The sequence below is a fragment of the Lygodium microphyllum genome, chromosome 1 (assembly GCF_053477565.2).
Source record: "Lygodium microphyllum isolate KBCC chromosome 1, Lygodium_microphyllum_v1.1.10, whole genome shotgun sequence".
Taxonomy (NCBI): domain Eukaryota; kingdom Viridiplantae; phylum Streptophyta; class Polypodiopsida; order Schizaeales; family Lygodiaceae; genus Lygodium; species Lygodium microphyllum.
In genome coordinates, this window is record NC_141135.1 from 31,213,400 (window position 1) to 31,236,889 (window position 23,490).

Sequence of the window (23,490 nt, forward strand, 5' to 3'; positions counted from 1 at the left end):
GATTTCATCTTGATTCTTGTTGTTCTTGATGTCAGTCTCCACTATTCTTGATGTCAGTCTTTACTGCTCTTTAGATCATAGATGATTCATAAGTCATAAATTATAATTTATTTTGTTGCTGTAAGTTTTAAAATTGAGTCTTAATTGTGTTAAGCTGTCTTAAGTTTCAACCATTGAGTCTTAACTCTTCAATCTTCACTCGTGAGTCATGACATTTGTAATGAATCATGATTGCAATCATATGACATGGACTCAAAAGTTTGTATGAAATTTGGGTACATGTTATTGTAGACATTGATATATTTACATATCCACATAATATTGTATTTATTTTAGTGTACAATCCGAAACGCCGTTTCCTCGTTTCCAAAATTTGGCTGAAACTCCGAAACTCTTAACTCTTCAATCTTCACTCGTGAGTCATGACATTTGTAATGAATCATGATTGCAATCATATGACATGGACTCAAAAGTTTGTATGAAATTTGGGTACATGTTATTGTAGACATTGATATATTTACATATCCACATAATATTGTATTTATTTTAGTGTACAATCCGAAACGCCGTTTCCTCGTTTCCAAAATTTGGCTGAAACTCCGAAACTCTGGTTTTTCCCGTTTCCTTTTCCCCCGTTTCCGAAACTCCCTCGTACTATGATTTGTACTATGCTCTATCAAAGCATTTGTACCCTCCTCTGTCAAAGCATCTATACTCTCCTATACCTTCACTTTTGTATTCTAAGTTTTAGCCAAGCAAGCATAAACTGAGTAGCTATCAACGGGGGCATCCTATCCAATATGCATTCTAATAGTCTTACCTACACTAGCCAAATCTACTTAAGGCACCTTGCCCTTTTCTATAATTTGCAAGGCATAGATCCATAGCTCCATTTTTTCACCTTCAAGTTTCTTTTCAATCTACAAGCCATAGAATGTTGTATCTACAACAATATAGGCAATCTCCACAACCATATCCTCAAGGATCTTCTTCATGTCTCCTTTCTCGAAGTTCGTGGTTATAGCTTGTCTCGTTTCAGAATAGCAAATCTTCCCATCCTACTAGAAAATCAAATTCTACCTATGAGGCTCTTTAAAGGCCTCACAATCCCTCTGGTCATATTTGGTGCTATCGCACCATATGCATCAGTGCACAAAGGTTTCTCTTCCCAAACTCCTGGGTGCTATAGACGGACCTGTAGTCTTCACTTGTTCATCCACCCTTGACATCTTCAACTTTAGCTCCCTCATACTTTTGATTAACTCATCCATATCCTTATCCTTGGCAAGAGCAACCAAAGAAATAGGTGGCTTAACCATAGAAACAGGTAAAGGCATAGAAGTAGCTACTAGAGAAGATAAGAAAGTAGATACAAGCAAACGTATAAGAAAGTAGATACAAGCGAATGTATAGAAAAAGAGATTGAAGTAATAGAACCGATTTACAATCTGGTGTACCACATCTGTCTCTTATTCAACATAGAAACAGACTCCTTGGCATCCTCCCAATCTGTCTTTAGACCCATCACTTTGGTTTTATTTTCAAGTGACTGTACTATTCCATCTACAACAAATAGTCTGTTGCCTATAAAAATAGATCAATCTTCTTAGGCTCCAAAACTACCTGCTCTGTAGCGTCTAACTAACTCAATTTAAGCTCAAACTCCCATAAAGCTCAAATATGGCTAGCCCTTTGTTGAGCTTATGAATCCACTCTTGAAAAGATTGATGGGTGACCACCCCTAAGTCTTCAAGAAAGTACTCTTCCTTCAAAGCTTTCTTACATTCTAACCATCCAAAATCTTGCACATAAATATCATTGATGCGTGACTTCAATACAGGAGTTACAAGTCATACAAAGTACTCACTCATCATGCGAGTAGAGACCCCAGAGAATTCCATCTTTGCTTCATACAACTCTAGATAACTCAAAATATTCCAGCCCCATCAAATAGCTTCATCTGGTTCTCTACAACCTCCCTTGCTTTGGTTGCTCCAACTTCATATTACGCATAAGACTGTAATTCAATTTGCTATTGTAAATATTGTTAATGGTGTAATTGTTGTTGTTGTTGTTGTTGTTGTTGTTGTTGTTGTTGTTGTTGTTGTTGTTGTTGTTGTTGTTGTTGTATGTACATATTGAAAGCTTGTAACATCTATTTTACATCGTCAAAAGCATCTCCCAGTCCTAAAGGTCTTGTAGATCTTAAAGGTACTATTGAATCTTCCATCTTGTCGTAGCTTGGACATAGCTTTTCACATCGGAGTTACCAAATGTCAAGGGGGTATGTGTCAAGCCACAAACCACAGGGATTCAAAAGAATAGACAAGATGGAAGGAAGAATCAAGTGAATCAAAAATACTTTGTATATTACTCTACAAAAGACTTTGTAAATTGTAGACACCCTCTTGGATCACAAATACTCTTTTGATAGCCCAAAGCATCCACCAATAGTAGGCAAGTAGAAGCTTTAAGAAAGAAACCCTATATCAAAACCTTGAGGACAACAATCCTGTCCTGAACTTGCTACTTGTTGTCGCTCTAGCTTTCTCCCCCGAACTCAGAATATGATTGTCCAAGTACTCAAATCGAGCGGAACAAACCTGATTTACAAGCTAACACAGGTAAAATTACGAGAATCGTCTCAGAATAGTCAAAAGAGCTACTTTTCGTAGATCACATTGCTTTATTGTATTTTTAGGCTTGCACGCCCTGTAGCACTCAAGATAACTCCTTGCATGTGTTTTTATCCATCCAAATTTGTCATTAAGTTAATAGAACTCAATAATGAATATTCAACCAATTTTGAACCTAGAAAATCCACAAGATCACGAGGACGTATCTCATAGGCATATATCTGAAATATTTATATGGATGTATTTTTCTTGTTTTTCCTTCATTAAATGTGTAACCACACAACACCATCGAAGTACGGCACACTCTCCAACTCATTACCTCTACCTCATCCTCAAGACACAAGAGTTCGGGGTACAATATTCATTTACTACATAGTATGTTTGTTGTATAAGCATGTATTATTCAAATTCATTCATTCTAGATTATTTGTTGTGTTCATTGTCTCTAAGTTACCCTAACCCTAACTGTGTTTTGTTATCAATTTGTGCTTTATTTGTGTTTTTTGCGTTTAGGGCATTTCTTTATAGAACCCTATTGAATGAACACAACCTTAAAGAATGAGAAAACTGTGACAAATAACTACGTACAAGTAATGTTTCTTCAAATTCAAATGCATCAAGTGACAAATGGCTATGTTGTTGAGAGCCTACAAGATTCTCATAAGTCAACTAGCAACGCCACCATTTTGGGAACATCATGAGAGTCTACCCTTTGATTTAGCCAAGGAGTGGAGTGGAGATGGAGGAGTTTACAAAGCCATTTTATGAGGATACTCCCCAACAACACCCATCTTTGTAGAGTCCAAGATGGCTATACTAGTGAGAGAATATAAGATTGTCATATGTAAATCCACACCTCCATTGCCACCATTTTGAGCACATCATGAGACTCTACCCTTTGATTTGAGACAAGGAGTCCAGTGGAGATGGAGGAGTTTAGAAAGTCATTTCTTGCAGATACTCCCCAACAACAAGGACAAAAATATGCATGCACAAAGATCTGCAGGAAAAGGTGCGAGAGATCAATTATGTGAAGACCCACAAGAAGCTAGTAAAAGTAAGAAAGGTGGTGGACAAAAGTGGTATCCAAGCTCATATGAATGGCAGTCTAAATGAGATAGGAAGCAAAGGGAGCCCTCAAAGGAGAGGATTAAACCTGTGAGTGTGCAATGGAAGGGAAAGGAAGACGGAGAGAAGAGAAGAGCACATGAAACACAAAAGAAATAGAAGGAAAACACTGATCTGAACACTAATACAAGGCTACACACACTCAGCCCCTATACATACAGAGGTGCATTAGCGAGGGCACTAGACTAACGGCAACAGAGAAAAATCTGACTCAAGACAACGAGTGAGAATGATGGCCGGCTGACTGATGTGAAATGAAGTGTGGAGACATGCGAGTGGCGACCTATAAATAGGTAAGTGGCATGAAATAAGCTGACTTGATGCTAACAAAGATGGCATTTCAAGTTCATAGAGTCCCATGTAGCATATCAAAGGTTAGGCTTCAATCCCATCTTGGTAGCCATGACCATTAGTGGCACAAGGGAGCAGCTCAAAGAGCAAGGCCACTGCCTGAGTAAGGTGACGAAGAGCCATGGGACGCGGGAGCAGCCCTCCATTGGATCCATTCTGCTTTTATTGGCTAAACTTTAAAATCATTCATATAGTTGGAGGAGAGTTTGGGGGCAAGGGGAAAGTGTGTGTGTTCTACCCTGTTTAATGTCTCTATATGTGCATATAGCCTTGATAATAGTAATATTTATAAACCAAGAACAACACTTGTGATAGCCTTTTTGCTTTACATCAAAACACACAAGAATGCTGTTAAACATTTCCATGTATCTTTCAAACTGTCGATGCTGAAAACACTGAAACCGATGAACAACTTCAGTATTGGGTGGCTGGTGGGTGGGGGGGTGGGAATGGGTGGCTGGGTGTGGGTGTGTGTGTGTTCTACCCTGTTCAATGTCTCTATATGTACAGATAACCTTGATAATAGTAATATTTATAAAGCAAGCATAACACTTGTTACAGCCTTTTTGGTGTATATCAAAACGCACAAGAATGCTGTGAAACATTTCCACGTATCTTTCAAACTGTCAATGCTGGAAACACTGAAACTGATGAACAAGTTCAATATTTCAACTATTATTGAATGCATGCAGTTTGTTTTCCAGCCCAGACTAAACAAAATCAAGCCTCCTGATTCCCAAGGCACAAGAACTATCCCCTTCATAAACGGACAACAACTGGGTATCACTTGTAGATTATGATCCCAATTTGTAATTCGTGTTGAACATGATAATGTGAAGGACCCTATTTTCCTACTATAAGTTTCAACATGTTGTAAGTAAAGTTCCATATTGAGGGCCTTATCAAAATCACTAACAGTCATACATTTAAACTAAGCAACCCATATGAATCCCATAAAACAAATTGACCTAGGGGTGTTACTTATATTCAATTTTTACAGACCAACATGCATGTACATTGCGGCAACACTCCTTAATTCTGCTAGATGAAACAAAGTGACTGGCAAAGCTACTTAGCATAGAGAAAAGAAGCACCTCACCTTCAGAACTCTGTACCAGTCTGGGCTTCTATGCTTCCTTGCCAAGCATGCACAAGGCCTCTGAAGAGCAGCGTGACATACTTCTGCAACTGCCGTAAGCTCTGCAACTCCTTTGACAGCAGGGTAAAGCTGTGGAATTTTTTCTAGCAACCATAAAGCTCTTTCATATTTCCCTTCCATGACATCATCACTAGCTTGGTCCAAAGCCTTTCTTGAAGCCTCCTCATGATCACCAGAGTCTGAATTGTTGTCACCCCCTTTTGAAAATAGAACATTTACTAAAATCAGAATCGATTCACTACAGCCAACAAAAACAGCTAGAAGATCTCGCTCCTGATCAAGTTAAGAAGTATTATCACCTCTAATTAACTCTTATCTGACGTCCAGTGAACCATTTCTTGTCTCTACACTATCATGATGCACTGTAGCCCTACCATTGTACCAACAATGTTAGATGGGCCTAATCATAGAAGCCACATGTTGATATCATAAAAGCCACTTACCACAATAATAAATCCCATATGCAATTCATGCCAGACACTAAAGTAAAAGTAAAGTGTCTTCATAGTAAATCATGATCAGTTTGTAAATATCTCAAAATGGAATTCTGATGTACCAAGCACAGTTTTCCACTGATTCAATGATAGACACTCCAAAGTTCTATTCATCTCAATGAATAATGAAACAAGAGCAAAGTTTGGCTAGATGCTGCATTCTAAACAACACATATGAATGAAATATGAATGAAGATGTAAGGTTTGGGTACTTTTAACGTTACTCTTACAGAAAGAAAAATCCATATCAAACAAATCTACTATGCGTGTCATAGATTCATCTTTTTATTGTTGGTCAAAGAGGTAAAGGAAACGCCTTTACAAACAACAAACGGAAAGCTACATTGAGAAAGATAAGGGTAGCAAAAATCCTAAGAATAAAGGCAAGTGTAACAATTGTAGGAATGAAGTCATTTCATTGAATAATGTTTGAAGCTCTTGAGAACAAAGCAATTTGGGTGGGTGGTAACTCAAAGACAATGAACACTAAAGATGGATAATGAATATGAATATATGCAACACTCAATGCAGCAAACACACTATGCAAAGTGAATACTGGCCCCCGAACTCCTCTCTCTCTAAGACCAAGGTAGAGAGTATGAGCTAAGTGTATTGCACTTGTTAGCCTGCCTATGTTAGTCATAACAGTCTATCATCTCCTGATTGTGAGCTCCTTTCAGCATCTAACAGAGACATAGGAGCTCTAGCAATTTTAGGTGCATTTCCTTTAGTTGTCAGCTTCCTGCATGCATTCCTAGGTTAGTTTTTGCTTTTCACAATCTGTCTCTACCTGCCAAACATTGTCCTTGCCATCCAAGATTTTTTTATGTGGCCTTCCCCTATTTTTTTGCATTTCTTTTAGTGCGACCGGCATTTAAATGCTGGTCGACCAGCATTTATGGCACCTAATAGTGCAAGTTGGCCAGATTCTCGTATTGTTGGCTCTTTATAGCCTACCTCTCCCACTTACCAAACACACACTCTCTTCAGTCTTCAGTCCTTCATTTGCAAGTGCACACTCTGACACTCTGTGCTTGGTGCTACCATCATCATCAGCCTAATCTAGTGCTCACTAACCTTGTGGGCTGCTTGCATGAACTGATCAGTCCATCCCCTTTGTATCAACATTCTTCTTCACTCAATGCATTATTCCTCCTTCATCTTCTACTTCCTCCCTCTCTCTCTTTTTTTTTTTCGTAAAGGGCATGAACTAATCAGTCCATCCCCTTTGTATCAACATTCTTCTTCACTCAATGCATTATTCCTCCTTCATCTTCTACTTCCTCTCTCTCTCTCTCTCTCTCTCTCTCTCTCTCTCTCTCTCTCTGTGTGTTCATGTTTCTCTTCTGTTGCGCACTCTCACATGGTATCATCGCCTATGTGAGGACACAGTTTGGAGATTTCTCACTGAGGAGCACACAATCTTCCCAAGAGCAGCCTAGTCATCAAAATGCAGGTTTTCAGCCTGTGTTTGCTGCAATCACAGCCCTTATAGGAAGTTTTGTGCCCAGTCGACCCTCTCTAGCAGCCAGACAACATCAACTGGAGGCCAAGCAAACAAGATACAAGTGAAGGTGGCAGCCTTCTGCATCAAACAGCCCATCTTCCTCATTGTTTTGCTAAAAGGTAAATTTTCGGGCAATGATGTTCATTCCCTGGTGCAGGCAACAATCTCTTGGTGCAAATGACAACCTTCTGGTGGCAAGCAACAGCATTGTATGTGCAAGCGGCACATCTCTAAACATTGTAGCTAGCTGCTTCTTGCCTTCCATGTTTCCATCAAAACGTAGATTTTTGAGTGATTGCATAATCAAAGATGTCTTACTAGTTTATAGGCTTTGATGACTTAGAGGAGGATATTCTTTCCAAACACTCTTCTAAGTAGAGACGTTACTATCGCAACTATCGTCGGCGGGAGGAGTCTCCCATTGGCACCTGTCTCCTTCTATTCATCTATCACAAAAGGCACCAATCAAAGTGAAGATGCCATCCTTGATATCCTCAATGTAGGTGCTTGTTTTACCTTCCTTACCCAAAGAAGAAAAACTGGATGGTTCCAACTATTCGTTGTGGTTGTGTAAGGTGGAGTGCATACTCAATACTTTCGATCTTTGGGAGCTCATTTCTGACCCTATCTCCCATGCTAATGAGGATCCAACAGATGGGACGGCACAGGCCAAGGAAAAGAAGTAGCAAAACAAGAAAGATGAGAAAAAGGAGAAGCCCAAGTGCCCACACTATGTGAAGAGCACCCATCCTGAGGAGAAGTGTTGGCGAAAGTACCCCCATTTGAAGCCGAAGGAGAAGGATTTGAAGGATTCGAAGGCCACCCCAACTACAATAGAGTATGTCTTTGTGCATGTCTTTGCCGAGGAGGATACAACTCTGGCCTCTTATGCACAGGAGAAGCCATGGCTCATGGACAATGGGGTCTCTTCTCACATGACCTATCAACAAGATTGGCTTCAGAACATGAGTGCCAAAGGGGGCACAATTACCATTGATGACAACTCTTACCGTTTCCATTCGAGGAGTGGGAATTATTCCTTGATTGCCAAACAGGCTGTCTTCTTTCACCAAAGTTCTCTATGTACCGGATTTGGATTTTAACCTATTGTCTATTCATAGTCTTACCCGGCTTGGTACTCACATGATATTTACATAGGATGCACTAATTGTGGACAATGCTTCTACATGTGCAATTCTTTGGACAGGTCCCTAAGAGGGTGGGCTTTAAATACTCACAGCCTTAGCTATGAGGTCTTCCCACGAGCTTGGGCTCCTTTGGCATGCTCGTTATGGTCACCAAAACATTGATGCTTTCCAATGGGCTTCTTGAAAGAAAATGGTGAAGGGACTTCCTAATTTCCCTCACATTCACACTTTATGCCCTAGTTGCTTGAGGGGCAAGCAGCATAGGCAATCTCATCCATAGGTTGCTACTAGGAGGGCTTCTACACTGCTTAAGTTGGTCCATACCAACCTTTGTGGACCTATGGACACGGCCTCCCTTGGAAAGGCCAAGTATTTGATGCTAATTGTTCACTTCTGTTAGAAGGGGAGGAAGGCTACATTTTAGGCCTTCCATTGCAGATTTTACCTTTTCATCGTCTCCGGCAGGTGAAGAAGGTTTGGGCAGCAGAGGAACCAGCCCTAGAAGGCTGCGTTTTCACAGTCAGAGGGGGTTGATTTTGCATTTGTGCAAGCATTGCAAGTTAACATGTCTACATGTGACTAATTCAGAGTTCCAAGCGATCATGGACAAGAAGGTGCCTGTCCTACCGGCTCTTCCATCGAATCAGAAGCTTGATGGTGACAATTACCGCATCTGGCGGGTGATGATGTTGGCCATTTTGGAGTCTCATGATTTAGCGGAACTGGTGATGGAGGAGATTAATAGGCCCTCGGTGAGGATGAGTCCAAACTCTCTTCCAATGCTCGTGCGGAGTTGACCAAGGCCCAGTCTCATTGGGACAAACTGAATGCCCGAATTCGATATTTTCTGTTTGTTTTGCACTACAATCGTGATAGCTCACATCGAGCACTTGACGGTGGCTTGAAAGATATGGCTGGAGCTCGATCAGATGTACAACCGGATGACCCTGGATGAAGAGGGTTTCTTTGGAGGTGTAGATGCGGACCTTGTCCGTGAATAAGTCTTCTTCGCTTCGGGAACACATCAACAAGCTTTGGTAGCTTCAGGTGTAGATTCAAAATGCGGGGAAGCCTATTTCCTCCAAAGACATGGCAATCACTTTATTATCCCAGTCGCCGCCACGATTCAGTACCTTTTATTCTGCTCTTATTGCATCAGGGCGAGAGTCAACTCTTCAGTGGGAAGAGTTGGTTCGTATGGTCTTGGACCAGGAGGAACAATTGAAGGGACAGAATGCTTTCAAATCGGAGGCTTTCGTTGGTCAAGCCTCTCAAAAGAAGGGGAAGGACCAAAAGAAGAAAATTCTAGAAGGACAAGGAGAAGGAATTGACTTGCCATATTTGTGGTAAGACCGGTCACTAGAAGAAGGATTCCCCCGACAAAGACAAGATGGACCCCAAGAAGGACACGAAGGATTCTACAGCGGTGATTGCACCCTCATCAGCTGCTTTTCTACATTTAGCAGTCATCGAGGACTCTACACCGAAGACTTCTAATGCTGCGATGACGGCTCCCCAGGCTCGAGAATGGATTGTGGACAGTGGTCCTTCACGGCACATGACTCCTTCCGTTGGTGTTACCCATTTGCGACCTTCACGTGGGCAAATTCTCATTGGAGACAGATCTTCTGTGTCTATTGCTGCGCGGGGTGAGATGAAGCTTATTCCAAATGGACGTGGTGGTACCCACACTTCCAAGGTGTTGCATGTGCCAGGCTTGGGGTATCATTTACTTTCGGTCCATAAGATTTGTTCTCTTGGTCTCTTGGTGGAGTTTGACAGTGATTCTGTTCGCATCCTTGATCATGGATCGAGGAAGATTCTCTCAGAAGGGTATGAGGAGAATGGCATCTACAAATTGAAGTCTTCTACAACTCTTACCTTTCTTCTTCTTACTTCTCAAACACAGTCCGAGCTATGGCATGCTCAGTTTGGCCACCTGTGTAGTGGCGGGTTAGGCACGGAGATCGAGACAAACAGTCATTACGCGCAATGAGACACAGAGAATGAGATAGAGCAGAGTAGAGAGTGAGTACATTTTTTAGGTACAATGACGAGTGTACCTTTAGGTTTTTAGATAGATATATATATGTAAGTACAAGTGCTAAGGGTGTGTTCACACCCGAGCACATTTAAAGGCACGAGGCCATTAATCCCAACAACCTCCCACCTAAAGGCAATGTGCCTAAAGAGGAGAAAAGAATCAGCTAAGTCTAGGTATGTACAAAGCTGAAATACATATATCTATCCAACTCCCATCATCTGTCGGCAATGAGCAAACATCTCTGCTGGATGACCCTTTGTGAGAAGGTCTGCAAGATTATCATCTGTATGTACTTTGACAAGCTCAATGCTCTTGCTATCATGTACATCTCTAATGAAGTGGTACTTCACCTGTATGTGCTTTGTCTTCACCTGAAAGACAGGATTCTGTGCTAGCATGATAGCACTCTAACTATCACAATGAAGAATAGGTAACTCTGAGATGCCAAGCTCTCCTACCAGACGTGAAAGCCATAAAGCCTCCTTGCATGCCTCAGTGGCAGCCACATACTTTGCCTCTGTAGTAGACAATGCCACGCACTTTTGTAGCCTGGAGATCCAAGAGACTGCTCTTCCTGTGAAAGTAAACACATAACCACAATTGGACTTCCTGCATTCCGCATGACCAGCATAGTCTGCATCCGTAAAGCCAACAACAGATGCCTTCTGCTTTCCAAAGCAGATGCACGACTCCTTTGTGCCTTTGAGGTATCTCATAATATCTTTCACTGCATCCCAATGCTTCTTGCCAGGGGTTGCCATGTATCTACTAATCACTCCCACTGCAAAGGCAATGTCAGGACGTGTAGCAACCATAGCATACATCAAACTACCAACAGCTGAAGCATATGGTATCTTGGCCATTTCTGCCTTCTCATCATCAAATGTAGGGCTGTCCTCTGCACTGAGTTTCACATATGGAGGCAATGAAACCCCAATTGTTTTCTCCCCCTCCATATTGAAACGCTGCAAAACTTTGGAGATATACTCATGCTGAGATAGATAGAGTAAGCCTTTCGATCTATATTCGCGTGCCAAGAATGTGATTTGCATCACCAAGATCCTTGATGTCAAAGCTGCCATGAAGACTTTGCTTCAATGAATCCAAGGCATAAGTATCCCTACCAGCAATCAACATGTCATCAACATACAAAACCAAGATAATCAGGATGTCATCTGTTGCCTTCTTGGTGTACAAGCAGTGATCCACCTGACTTCTATGAAAGCCTTGGGACTGCATGAATGTATCAAACTTATGATACCATTCTCTTGGTGCTTGTTTCAGCCCATACAAACTCCTTTTGAGTTTACATACCATCTTTTCTTTTCCTTGTTCAACAAACCCTTCAGGCTGCTGCATATAGATGTCTTCATGCAGATCACCATGTAAGAATGCAGTCTTTACATCCATCTATGAGCTCCATATCTTCAGCTGCAGCCAAGCCCAAAATGGTTCTCAATGTAGTCATCTTGACTACAGGAGAGAAAATCTCATCAAAGTCAATTCCATGCTCCTGCTTGTACCCCTTTGCAACCAATCTTGCTTTATACTTTGGGGAGGAACCAAAAGTGACCATCTTGTAAACCCATTTGCATGGAAGTGTTTTCTGCCCCTTAGGCAACTGCACCAAGTCCCAAGTGCCATTTTTCTCAAGAGATTCCATCTCTGACAACATGACTTTATACCATTTGTGATCATCCTGTCTATCCATTGCTTCCTTGAAGCAAGACGGTTCACCACAGTCTGTCAACATGACATAATCCGCCACATTGTTTGCACCAGGAACAAATCTGCCAGGTTGTCTAGTAGTCCTAGACAATCTCCTAACCCAATGGTCATTGTTTGCTGGCTGTTCCTATAAATTTTCATTTTCAGCATGCTGTCCTGGCATTTCAGCCTGCAAATCAGCATTAACAGCTTGTTGTCCTGGCTGTTCCTGCACATGTAGTGGCTCATTATCATAGGCAATAGCTAGCTGATCATTTCCTGCATTTACACGTTCATTTACAATAGGTATTTGCTGCTGTACAGCAGGCACTTTTTGCTGTAGGGGAAAAAGTATCATGGAAATCAATACCTCGGCATTGAGCAAAACCTTTACCAACAAGGCGAGCCTTGTGCTTGTCCAAAGAGCCATCACTATGGTACTTGGTCTTGAAGACCCATTTGACACCAATCACCTTCTTATGAGAGGGATGAGGCACTAGGCTCTCTATCTTGCATAACACGGGACATCAAACAATAGTTAGAGCAAACAAGCTTAATAGAATGTGTTTAGTACCTCCGTGACCTCTGCGGTCCATCCTGCAATTGCCACTCCTCAGGGACCCCCTCAATCCTTGAATCTCGAAGTGTATCACGGGCCCAACGAGGAGGAGGCCGGAGCTCTCCATCTACAGAAGATTCTGGAAGGTACCCCCCGTGAAGAAATACCCTAACACAGAAACATAAACAAAAACCATATGACAAAGCACAGACTGATAAAAGAACACAGTTAGGGTTAGGGTAACTCAGAGACAATGAACACAGTGAATGATTAAAGTGATATGACTACCAAAAATACAATGCTCAGCAAACACACTATGCAGTAAATGAATACTAAACCTCGAACTCCTATATCTCAAGGATCAGGGCAGGGTAATGAGCTGGAGAGTGTGTCGTACTCTAAATAGATCCCGAATAGCAACAAGGCAGCCTCCGGATATCGAATACCAGAAAATGCAGCACTGAGAAGCTGGATTTGATGCAGACACTAATGAGGAGAGAGAAAGACTAAAAACGCAAACTACAGGAGAGAGACTAAAAACGCAAGGACAACCTATAGGAGAGACTAAAAACGCAGACAAGACAGCCTGCAAGAGAGAGAGAACTGCCAAACGCAGGCAAAATAGCCTGGCGACAGCTTGTAGGAGCTGATGACTACTAGAGGAGACAGAAAACTACCAGTCGACACCTGTAGCAGCTAGGCAACAGCCTGCAAGAAGCAAATGCATGGCTATGATGACGTGGCAGGCTGTACAACAACAAGTCTGCACAGGAACAGCAGTCGCCTAGCTGGAATCAGCTTCAAACTACGTGAAAAGGGTTGGAAATCAGGCGCCAACAGATGGAGACGGCAATGGATAGCTTTGGCTGAGATGTCCTCCACGAACGAGGTGTGGGCAACAAGCTGAAATACCTGAAATCTACAAAAACGAGATTGAGGGCTAAATGGAGAGCAGCATACCTATTTATAGAAAGTTTGGGCCCTCTTAAAAGGATTTGTACATGTGGGACACAGAAACTCTCTAGGATCGCGTTTCTTTTAAATAAACAAGGTTTCTTTATTAATTAAGCATGTTTTGGAGCTGTTTAAGTAAAGCTAATGCATTTTTAGCTCAACACCCCCTCTCAAGCCCAATCACGGTGCCACGAGAATAGAGTTCAACCAAGCCTTTTCTTTGGTTATCTTTTACCCCAAGGCATCCCACCCCAAAGTAGCCAGAGCATCGGACAAAGGGTGCGCGTTGGCTGCCCAATGACCTACTAAGACTATAGAGGTCAACTTGCCTAGCTTTTCTTCCATGTAATCAAAAGTGTCTTCTACCATGTCGGAACTTTGTGGAGCAAGTTGATCGGCCCACTCTCGCTCGGTTCTCGACATAGTTCTAGAGACTGAATTGGTGGTGTTATGTTCGAAGTCATTTGAACCTACTGTTGTTCTTGCTTCTTGTGTAGAGCTTTCACATCAAAAGCCTAGGTTTTCCAAAGAGAACCAAGCTCTGATACCGTATGAAGAAATACCCTAACACAGAAATATAAATAGAAACCATACGACAAAGCACAAACTGATAAAAAAACACGGTTAGAGTTAGGGTAACTCAAAGACAATGAACACAGTGAATGAATGAAGTGATATAACTACTGAAAATACAATGCTCATGCAGCAAACACACTATGCAGTGAATGAATACTGAATCTCAAACTCCTGTATCTCAAGGATCACGACAGGGGTAATGAGCTAGAGAGTGTTTCGTACTCTGAATGGATCCCGAATCGCAGCAAGGCGGCCTCTGGATATCAAACACTAGCAAACGCAGTAGTGAGAAGTTGGATCTGATGCAAACAGCAATAAGGAGAGAGAAAGACTAAAAACGCAAACTGCGGGAGAGAAATACTAAAAACGCGGGCACGACAGCCTGCAGGAGAGAGAGAACTGCCAGACACAAGCAGAACAGCCTAGCGACTGCTGGAGGAGAAAGAAAACTACCAGTCAAGACCTGCATAGGATAACATGGCAAGCTATACGGCAACAGATCTGCATAGGAACAGCAGTCGGCTGGCTGGAATCGGCTCCAAACTGCGTGAAGAGGGTTGGAAATCACACAACAACTGATGGAGACAACAATGGACAGCTTTGGCTAAGATGTCCTTCGTGAACGGGGTGTGGGCAACAAGCTAAAACACCTAAAATCTACAAAAACGAGATTGAGGGCTAAATGGAGAGCAACATACATATTTATAGAAAGCTTGGACCCTCCCAAAAGAGTTTGTGCATGTGGGACACAGAAACTCTCTACAATCGCGTTTCTTTTAAATAAACAAGGTTTCTTTATTAATTAAGCATGTTTTGGGGCTGTTTAAGTAAAGCTAATGCAATTTAACTCAACACCCCCAACAACGGAGGACCAATCGGTGAATCCAGTGGCTAGGAACTAGGCTCCTCATCCGAAAAAGAGTCCTCAAGAGACACAGGCTCGAGAGGAACAATGGTTAGGGCCCAACTATCACCGAGATCTCCAAGAATAGGGTGGTCCTCACCTCCCTTTGGCACTAGAATCTCCACGAACCGAACGTCACGGCTCGTGTAGACATCCCACTTAACAGGATCAAACAATCGGTAGCCTTGAGACTGTGAGCTATAGCCCACAAACACGTGTCTTTTGGAAGCCACTTTAAATTTGTCACGCTGTGTCTTTGGGATGTAAATATAGGCATCACACCCAAAAACCCTGAAATAAGAAACATCGGTCTTTGACTCGAAGTATGCCTCATAAGGAGTCATACAAACAATAGTAAAAGTAGAGGAACGATTTAGGATGTGAACTGCACTAGCCACAACCTCAGCCCATAGACACTGAGGTTCTGACGATACTCCATCATGGTACGGGCCATCTCAATCACACTACGATTCTTTTGCTCCAAGATGCCATTCTCCTGAGGGATGTTCATATTGGAAAACTCCTGGTGAATACCATGATCTGCACAAAAACGAGCAAACTCATTAGAAACGAATTCTCCGCTCTTATCCGATTGTAAGGTCTTCAACTTTCGCCCCAATTGGTTCTCCTCAAAGAGCAACCAATCCTTAAAGTTGGAGAAAGCCTCCAACTTCAACTTCAAGAAGTAGACCCATGTCATCTTGCTATAATCATCTATAATGAGCATGAAATACAAGCTCCCTCAAAGGACTTCTGTGCTCATCGGTCCACAAAGATCGGTAGAAACAAGCTCCAAGGGTATTGAAGACCGCCTCGAATCCTTGCTGGGAACAACATTACAAGTCTGCTTCACGGACGAAGGATACACAAGGCTGCTAGCTCACCACAATATCCGACAAACCTCGAACAAATTGGTCCTTAGATGCCTTCTGAAGGTAATCATAATTGAGATGGCCAAACCGAGCATGCCAAAGCTCGGACTGAGTTTCAAAGGTAAGAAGAAGAGAAGTCGAGGCAGAAAAAGATCGCAACTTGTAGACTCCGTTCTCCTCATAACCTAAAGAAAAAACATGTCTCGATCCTTGATCAAGAATCCACATCAAATTCGACCAAAAGGCCGAGGACACAAATCTTGTGTATCGAGAGAAGATGATACCCCCAAAGCCGACACATAAAGTACCTCGAATGCATGGGCACCACTGCGGCCATCTGAAATAAGATGCATGTTGCCCCGTCCCTAAATAGAAATAGACGAACTATCACCAATGAGAATATGACCATGAGAAGGCCACAAATGAGTAACACTTGCGGAAAAAGGAGTTGTGCCAAGAGGCACCACTATCAACAATCCACTCCCGAGTGAATGGGGCCGTCGACGCAGCATCAAGAGCTGTCAGGGTCGAATCCTCAACCACCTCCAAATGGAGAAAAGCAACTGATGAGGAAGCAACCACCACTCCGGAATCCTTTGAAGATTTCTCCTTCTTCTCCTTCTCAAGGCAATCCTTCTTCCCATTACCTATTTTGCCACAAATGTGACAAGTAGACTCCTTGTCTTTGTCCATAGATTTATCCTCCTTCTTCTTTTGGTCCTTTCCCTTCTTCCGAGAGGATCAACCAACCAAAGCCTCTGTTTCGAAGCATTGGTTCCTTTAAGTTGCTTCTCTTGGTCCAAGACCATAGGAACCAACTCTTCCCACCGAAATCGCCATGTCTTCAGAAGTGATCACCTTCCCTATGTTTTGAACCTGCATCTGAAGCTGCCTTAGCTTGTTGATATGCTCCCGCATAAGTGATAAGTTGTTAACACTCATGGTCCGCATTTGCACTTCCAAAGAGACTCACTTCATGATGGTCATCTGATTATACATCTGATCCAACTCCAGCCATATCTCCCTAGCCACCATCAAATGCTCTATATGAGAGATAATAGCTATAGTACATGAGAGAATTAATAACGAGCGAATGCAAGCATTGAGTTTATCCCAATGTGCCTGAGCCTTTGCCAACTCCACCTTCTCACTGGAAGAGAGTCAAGAATCATCACGCGAAGGACGATTGATAGCCTCCGTAACAAGCTACGCCAGATCATAGGACTCCAATATAGCAAGCATCATGACCCGCCAAATGCGTAGGTCTCACCATCAAGCTTTTGATCTGAAGGAAGAGCCAGTAGGATGGCCCGAGCACTTTCCGGTCCATGATCGCCTGAAACTCTGTCTCACCTACAATGCCTACACAAAACACAAAGAGCAGCCCCCCTGACTATGAAAATACAACCTACAAAGGCTATGGTTCACTCGTCTTGCTTCTTCTTCACCCATCGGAGGCGATGAAAAGGTCAAATCTGCACTTAAAGGCCCAAAACGCAACCTTCTTCCTTCTTTGGCAGCAAAAAAATAATAGTAACTTTAGCAAATCTTCTCTTTTCTCACACGCCCATGCTCGCCTCAGCCTTATTTTGATGCACAACCTACCTACTCACACTTGAATGCTGAAAACGCAATCTTGTGTCGCACTAAAATCTCCTCTTCAGATGGGTCCACCCTAGTCTTTCAGTGCTCTGATACCATGCCAGAGTGAAGCCATGCTGAAGCAAATGACCAAGACAAAGAGCGAACAAAGAGAGAGAGAGAGAGAGAGAGAGAGAGAGAGAGAGAGTGAAACACAGAAAATCTGCAATGAAGAATCCTGTATAAGGATGCAGAATTATACAAGGGTGCAGAGAGAATATCTACGTATGACTCCCCCTCGAAGATCTCGGTCTCCATCAGCCCTGAGGGCAGTCTCCATGGTCTGCAACCTGAAATCTATGGGACACAACTGACTGAGGCTGCTGAAAACAAAGCCTATAAATAGGCTGAAAATAATAGCCAAGAAAATCCAGGTCGGCTGCAATTAATGCAGCCGACTGCTGCCGTGTGGCACCTGGCCGACTACCTGCCACGTGGCCCTACCTGTCTAGGTGATGACTAGCTAACATGTTAGTCATGTCAGTTTGTCATCTCTTGATTGTGAGCTCCTATCAGAGTCTTACAAAGACGAGCTCTAGCAATTTTAGGTACATTTTCTTCAATTGTCAGCTTCATGTGTGCATTTCTAGGTCAATTTCTAATTTTCACTGTCTATCTCTACCTATCAAACATAGTCCTTGCCATTCAGGATTTTTTATGTGGCCTTCCTCTATTGTTCTGGTATTTCTTTCAATGCACCTAGCATTAATTATGGCACCTACTAGCACAAATCGGCCAGATTTTGGTATTGTTGGCTATTTATAACCTGCCTCTCCCACTTGGCAGACACGCACTCTCCAGTCTTTAGTCCTTCATTTGCAAGTGCACACTCCAACACTCCGTGATCAGTGTTGCCATTGTCATCAACATGATCTGGTGCCCTCACTAATGTTGTGGTGGGCTGCATGCAGGGACTGATCAGTCCATCCCCTTTGTATCAACATTCTTCTTCAGTCAATGTAGTAGTCTTCCTTCATCTTCTCCTTCCTCTCTCTCTCTCTCTCTATGTTTCTCTATGTGTTCATGTTTCTCTTCCATTGCACACACTCACAATACTTTGATAGATCCTAAAACATAGCAGACAACGTCTAAATTGTGGACAAAAAGTTGAAATCTAACCTACGCAATGGACTGCTGTTGTAGCAAGACACAACAGTCAAGATGACGTGGCAGGCTAACATGGCAGATAGACCAGCAAACACATCTGCTGTAAATGAGACAGCAGTCAGCCAGCTGCACTGATTAGCAAATGCAAGCTGGATAATGACATGTCAGCAAAATGCAACTGTCTGAAGTCACCAGGTAGTAGGAGATAGCTAGGATCTGTCAGCTGAAGACTGAACAGCAAGCGGCACCAGTAAACACAGGCCTGGACAGCAGCAAACTGACGCCTGATGGCTGGTGATGGGGCTGGATGTAGGCACTTGGCTGTAGATAGCAATTCGAACTGAGATGTCCTCCAGAAGACAAGGTGTGGACAGCAAAGACAAGGCGCCAACAAACTGTAAAACAGGAATGGGCTTGAGTGGTCGGCAGCCTAACTATTTATAGAAGTGTGGATCCTCCCAAATTAGAGTTTGGCTTATGGGACACAAGCACTCTCCAGGAAGCATTTATTTTTTTAATTAAAGTTCGGCAATTTAAGTTTTGGGGTTGTAATCAAGAGGTACTCAATTTATTGAGCATTTTTTAGCTTAACAGTACATGCCAAACAACAAGGTCGGGAAATCAGGTTGAGAAGAAGGGCAAGGAAGGGAGCATGGCAACACCCTAGCACATACATATGCTCTCACTTTGCAGTTTGCCTTTCCTAGCTTTCAAGTTAGCTTTTAATGTATGAACCAAACAATGAGTCCTCTTTATACATAAACTCTACCCAACCCTCCTTTACAATTGACATCCTTATCCCATTGCCAACTTGCCCTGATAGGTGGCATCCCCTTTTCCACATCTATTACATGGTTGCTAATAATCCCTTACTTTTCATTGACTTTTCATTTTCTCTCTCACAATCTTAGATTGACCGATACATATTTATCTAGAAAGGACAGTGTTTTACACACTAACGACTCACCTCCCATCCCTAACACTCACTTTTGGGTGTCAAGAAGACTAGGTTCCCTCCTAACCTTTCCCAATCAAGATGGCTACTAGATTTTCTTCCTTTAGACAAAAAGGCCCAAAAGAATCGCAAGGGACAGAAAATACAAGATTGTTCGAAATAATGACTGCAGCATGCATATAATCGATTCCACTTTGAGCACCAACTTGCTCGAGCAAAACCACCCATCGGTCCTTGTGAACACTTCATGTGTGTAGGTTGGACACAACCCAAAAATTGTGACATCTATAGGCTACATGTGCACACATCAATGCTCACCACACATAACCATTGTGAGCATCCAAGGGTTCGAGCAAGGGACCCTCATTAATATGAGAATACAAATTCCATTTTACATATTAACGAGTAAGGGCAGCCTATCGGGGTGATCAAAATCATACAAGCTTTACAAGTTTATATTGCTTGAATTTTATAGCACCTTGTGAACGAGGAATAAATTTTACCGTACCATATATTATAAAAGCTAAGTTGTAGATGGAGGCCAGATGTTCAACTAATGGATAAGAATCTCAAAAAAAACTTGGACAACTTTACCTTCTTCAGTTCAAATGCTTGATGTGCCCTCTTCTTCAATTGTTGAGATAGCATTGTATTTTGTCCTTTTACTAGTCATGATAGTATCAAAACATGGACCTTGCAACCCACATTAATAGACTATAGATAGCCCTTGGTTTCCTCACCAACCACCTACACCTTCCAATAAGTAACTTCCTGGCCTACTTGGCGCTATCTTCCTAATATGTTACATTTTCAGCTAATGCAGCCCTTCAGCTCAAGAAACAGCGCTTCAATGTTGTCAAAATGGATCGTTTTCTCTTTCAACTTTCACGTTTGCATGCAAGATAGCTACAAAATCAATTAAAGTCATTCCTTCTTTTTAGGACTGCTAACCTTAGTGCAATATGACTAGCACAACTCTGTAAGCAGAATAGTCAGCTCACCAACAAGTCTGAGTGTGCTTTAGTGGGCTAGGTACAATAATTTACTTATGCAGCCAAAGCTATGAGGTTTGAGCTATTATTGAGCTCGCCAACCTAATAATTTATTCATTTATTGCTAGCTAACTTTGAGAGACACCAATTGTTGGGTACCATTTGCTCATCAATCTGCTCCTTCAAGAGATAGTGGTTGTTTGACACCTTCCATTACTTCGGCTCTGCAGTCCGCTCCACTGAGAAATAGCAACTATCACCTACCCTTGGCTCAACGTGACCTCTCCTTTCCCCACCCTTGACTACTCACGTTCAAGAAGCAACCTCCTCTAGGAGTTCTTTGACATGTTTGACACCCCAGATACCTTCTTCGGCACAATCGGCAGTACTTCCTCACCATTAGATGATTTAAAGTCCGTGGTCCATGAGTTTTTAGGTTCCCTAGGGAATGTTCTTTCTTTTCCCCATGAACAAGCTTTTACTTCTTCTTCGACTTCAGAGGGGGCCCCTACATCTCCACCCTTAGAGGGGGTACCTACTCATCATGAAGTTCTTTCCCCACCATTTACTCTTTGGGGGTGGTTGTCTTCGAGCATTCATTTCTCTTATTGATACCCAAGATCTTTAGGTACCACCTAGATTGGGGCCTTGAAGGTTGGTGTCAAGGCCTTCAAATTCCTTCTAGCATGGAGTTACAGAGCTAGTGGCTTGTCTCCTAAGGTGGAGTCCAGTATCTCCGATCCTTCTTACATACAATCTTGATCCACGCCTTTGGAACAATCTTGCATGCGAGGTGCCACTAAATGAGAGCATCAATGTGACCATGTCACAAATGCATGATGCTCCTGATGCAAATACATGTGAACTCCCTTCAATCCACCATTTTAGTTGCGGTCACTTGACAAGCATGTGCCTCCACACTTGCTTCCCATGCTTTGGCAAGACTCAAGAGCCACAAGACTCATATATCCCACCAAACAGCAACCCTTCTCACATTAGATACTTCTTGGAGTTTCTCCAAGCCCCACAATTACTTCATGCTTGCCTACAAACAAACTTGATGTTAACTTTTACATAAAAGCATAAATGTTGCCTTCAACTGACCTTAAGAAAGTTGAAATAGAGAAATGGATGGTGACCTTAAGAATGTGGGAACAAAGACGTGTGTGGTAGCAACTACCTGGCAATTAAGGCTTGAAAACGTACTTAAAATACCCATGCATGATGTTCCAAGTAGAGTACAATGAGTAATGTGTTGAGAGTAAATAGGCACGAGATCTTCATTTTCAACATTAAGTTGCCTTCAGGAATTGAGGGCATAATGTGTGTGTTGCATATTTGCTTTGCATGTTGTGATATAAAGTTTGTGTATTAACTTGGGGCCATGTCAAGCATGTGGTTTTTCTGAACCCCTATCTAAGAGTCGTAATATTTGCTATCCTTGAAATTTCTATTGGCGCTCAGGTATGCAATTGAAATTTGATTGCTGATCATTTATTGGCAAAAACATAGCATAAAGGTTGAGGGCAACCATGCAAGTTATCCCCTCGACTTTGTGACCCATTTAGAAACAGAATTAGAAACTTTCTTAGTGGCCTACAAAAGAAAGTGGATGAAAGTCATTGACAATCACTGCAAACTCTGCATCTATTCTGCTAAGCTGCAATGGACAACAGACAGCGCTTCCAAAATTTTCAGGCTTGCAAATACTCTTCAGCCCTTTTGTTGTGAACAAATTTCCTACTGGCATCTGCATCAGTATACCTTAAAGTTATTGATAAACAATTATCATGTCACGGAGATTTCCATGTTATGCGTACCATTTGCATTTGCTGATCTACTTGACAGCCTCCGGAGAAAAAACATGCTGCCAGGAAACTGGACGCCGTCGAGCCACAGACTCTGCGCACCTTCATAAGGCTTGCAAAAACACATCTAAACAAACGATATCAAGCAACCGGATAGTTGTCCATCATCCCATTCTTCTGCCTCTCTATTTTTATCTGAACTGCTGTGACACCTCCGGATAATGCCAACGTGCCTTTGCGCGCTTTCTCTAAAACCCTTTCTGCTGCCTCCATGTATCCCGCACTGTCTGTAATGTCATACTGCGAGCCTCTGGCGGACTAATCCTGCTTCGATAAAAACTTGCATGAAACCAAAGGAGAACTTCAATGGGGTCTACTGCCTGTAAAACCATCCTGCGAGCCTCTATCGGACTAATCCTGCTTCGATAAGCAGTTGTAGGTAATCGAAGGACAGCTTCAATGGAGACTGAATGCTCTGTAGAATGGAAAGACTCCAATGGCAGGAAAGCTAACGGCAGAGTGAAAGAATAAATGTTCTGTGGCACAAGGCTCCCATTGGATCGACATGGACATGTGAGGACACCTGCGTCGAGTAACCACAGGATCAATGCTGCGAGAATATGCCGCAAGGATGCATCAAGAAGCGCGGTCAGGAAGAGGCATTGGAAAAGCTTTTGGCTATGGCAGAAGACTTGCCATTCTTCTCTGGTTTCTTTTGCCTCTCTTTCTCTCCGCTGGGAGGTCCCATGGCCACCTTTCTCTTTTCTTTTTCAAAATTTCAGCTGATGATAACATTGAAAAGAAAAAATAAAATAAGGTCGCAATTGTTTTATTTTGTCTTCTTTACATTCACACCCACCCATGAGGTTGCCAAGAAAGCTTCCATACCATGTGAATTGCACTTGCTTGTTAGAGCTTTTCCCCTCCAACCACCATCACAACTATTCA

The 23,490-nt window shown here is 42.4% G+C and overlaps 1 protein-coding gene across 2 annotated transcripts in view; it reads right to left on the reverse strand.

Moving 5' to 3' along the window:
• LOC148040964 (uncharacterized) overlaps nt 1–23,305 on the reverse strand; it is an 82,599-nt gene extending 59,294 nt beyond the window's left edge. The window contains exons 1-3 of one of the 2 annotated variants that reach the window (XM_087675229.1): nt 22,555–23,305; nt 5,574–5,644; nt 5,215–5,471 (exon numbers count right to left, since the gene is read on the reverse strand). In XM_087675229.1, coding sequence (XP_087531355.1) covers nt 5,215–5,394 — 180 coding nt within the window. In that variant the 5' untranslated portion in view covers nt 5,395–5,471; nt 5,574–5,644; nt 22,555–23,305. The remainder of the gene's footprint in view (nt 1–5,214; nt 5,472–5,573; nt 5,645–22,554) is intronic. The other variant, XM_087675226.1, reaches the window with a different exon arrangement.
• Nucleotides 23,306–23,490: the final 185 nt, after the last annotated feature.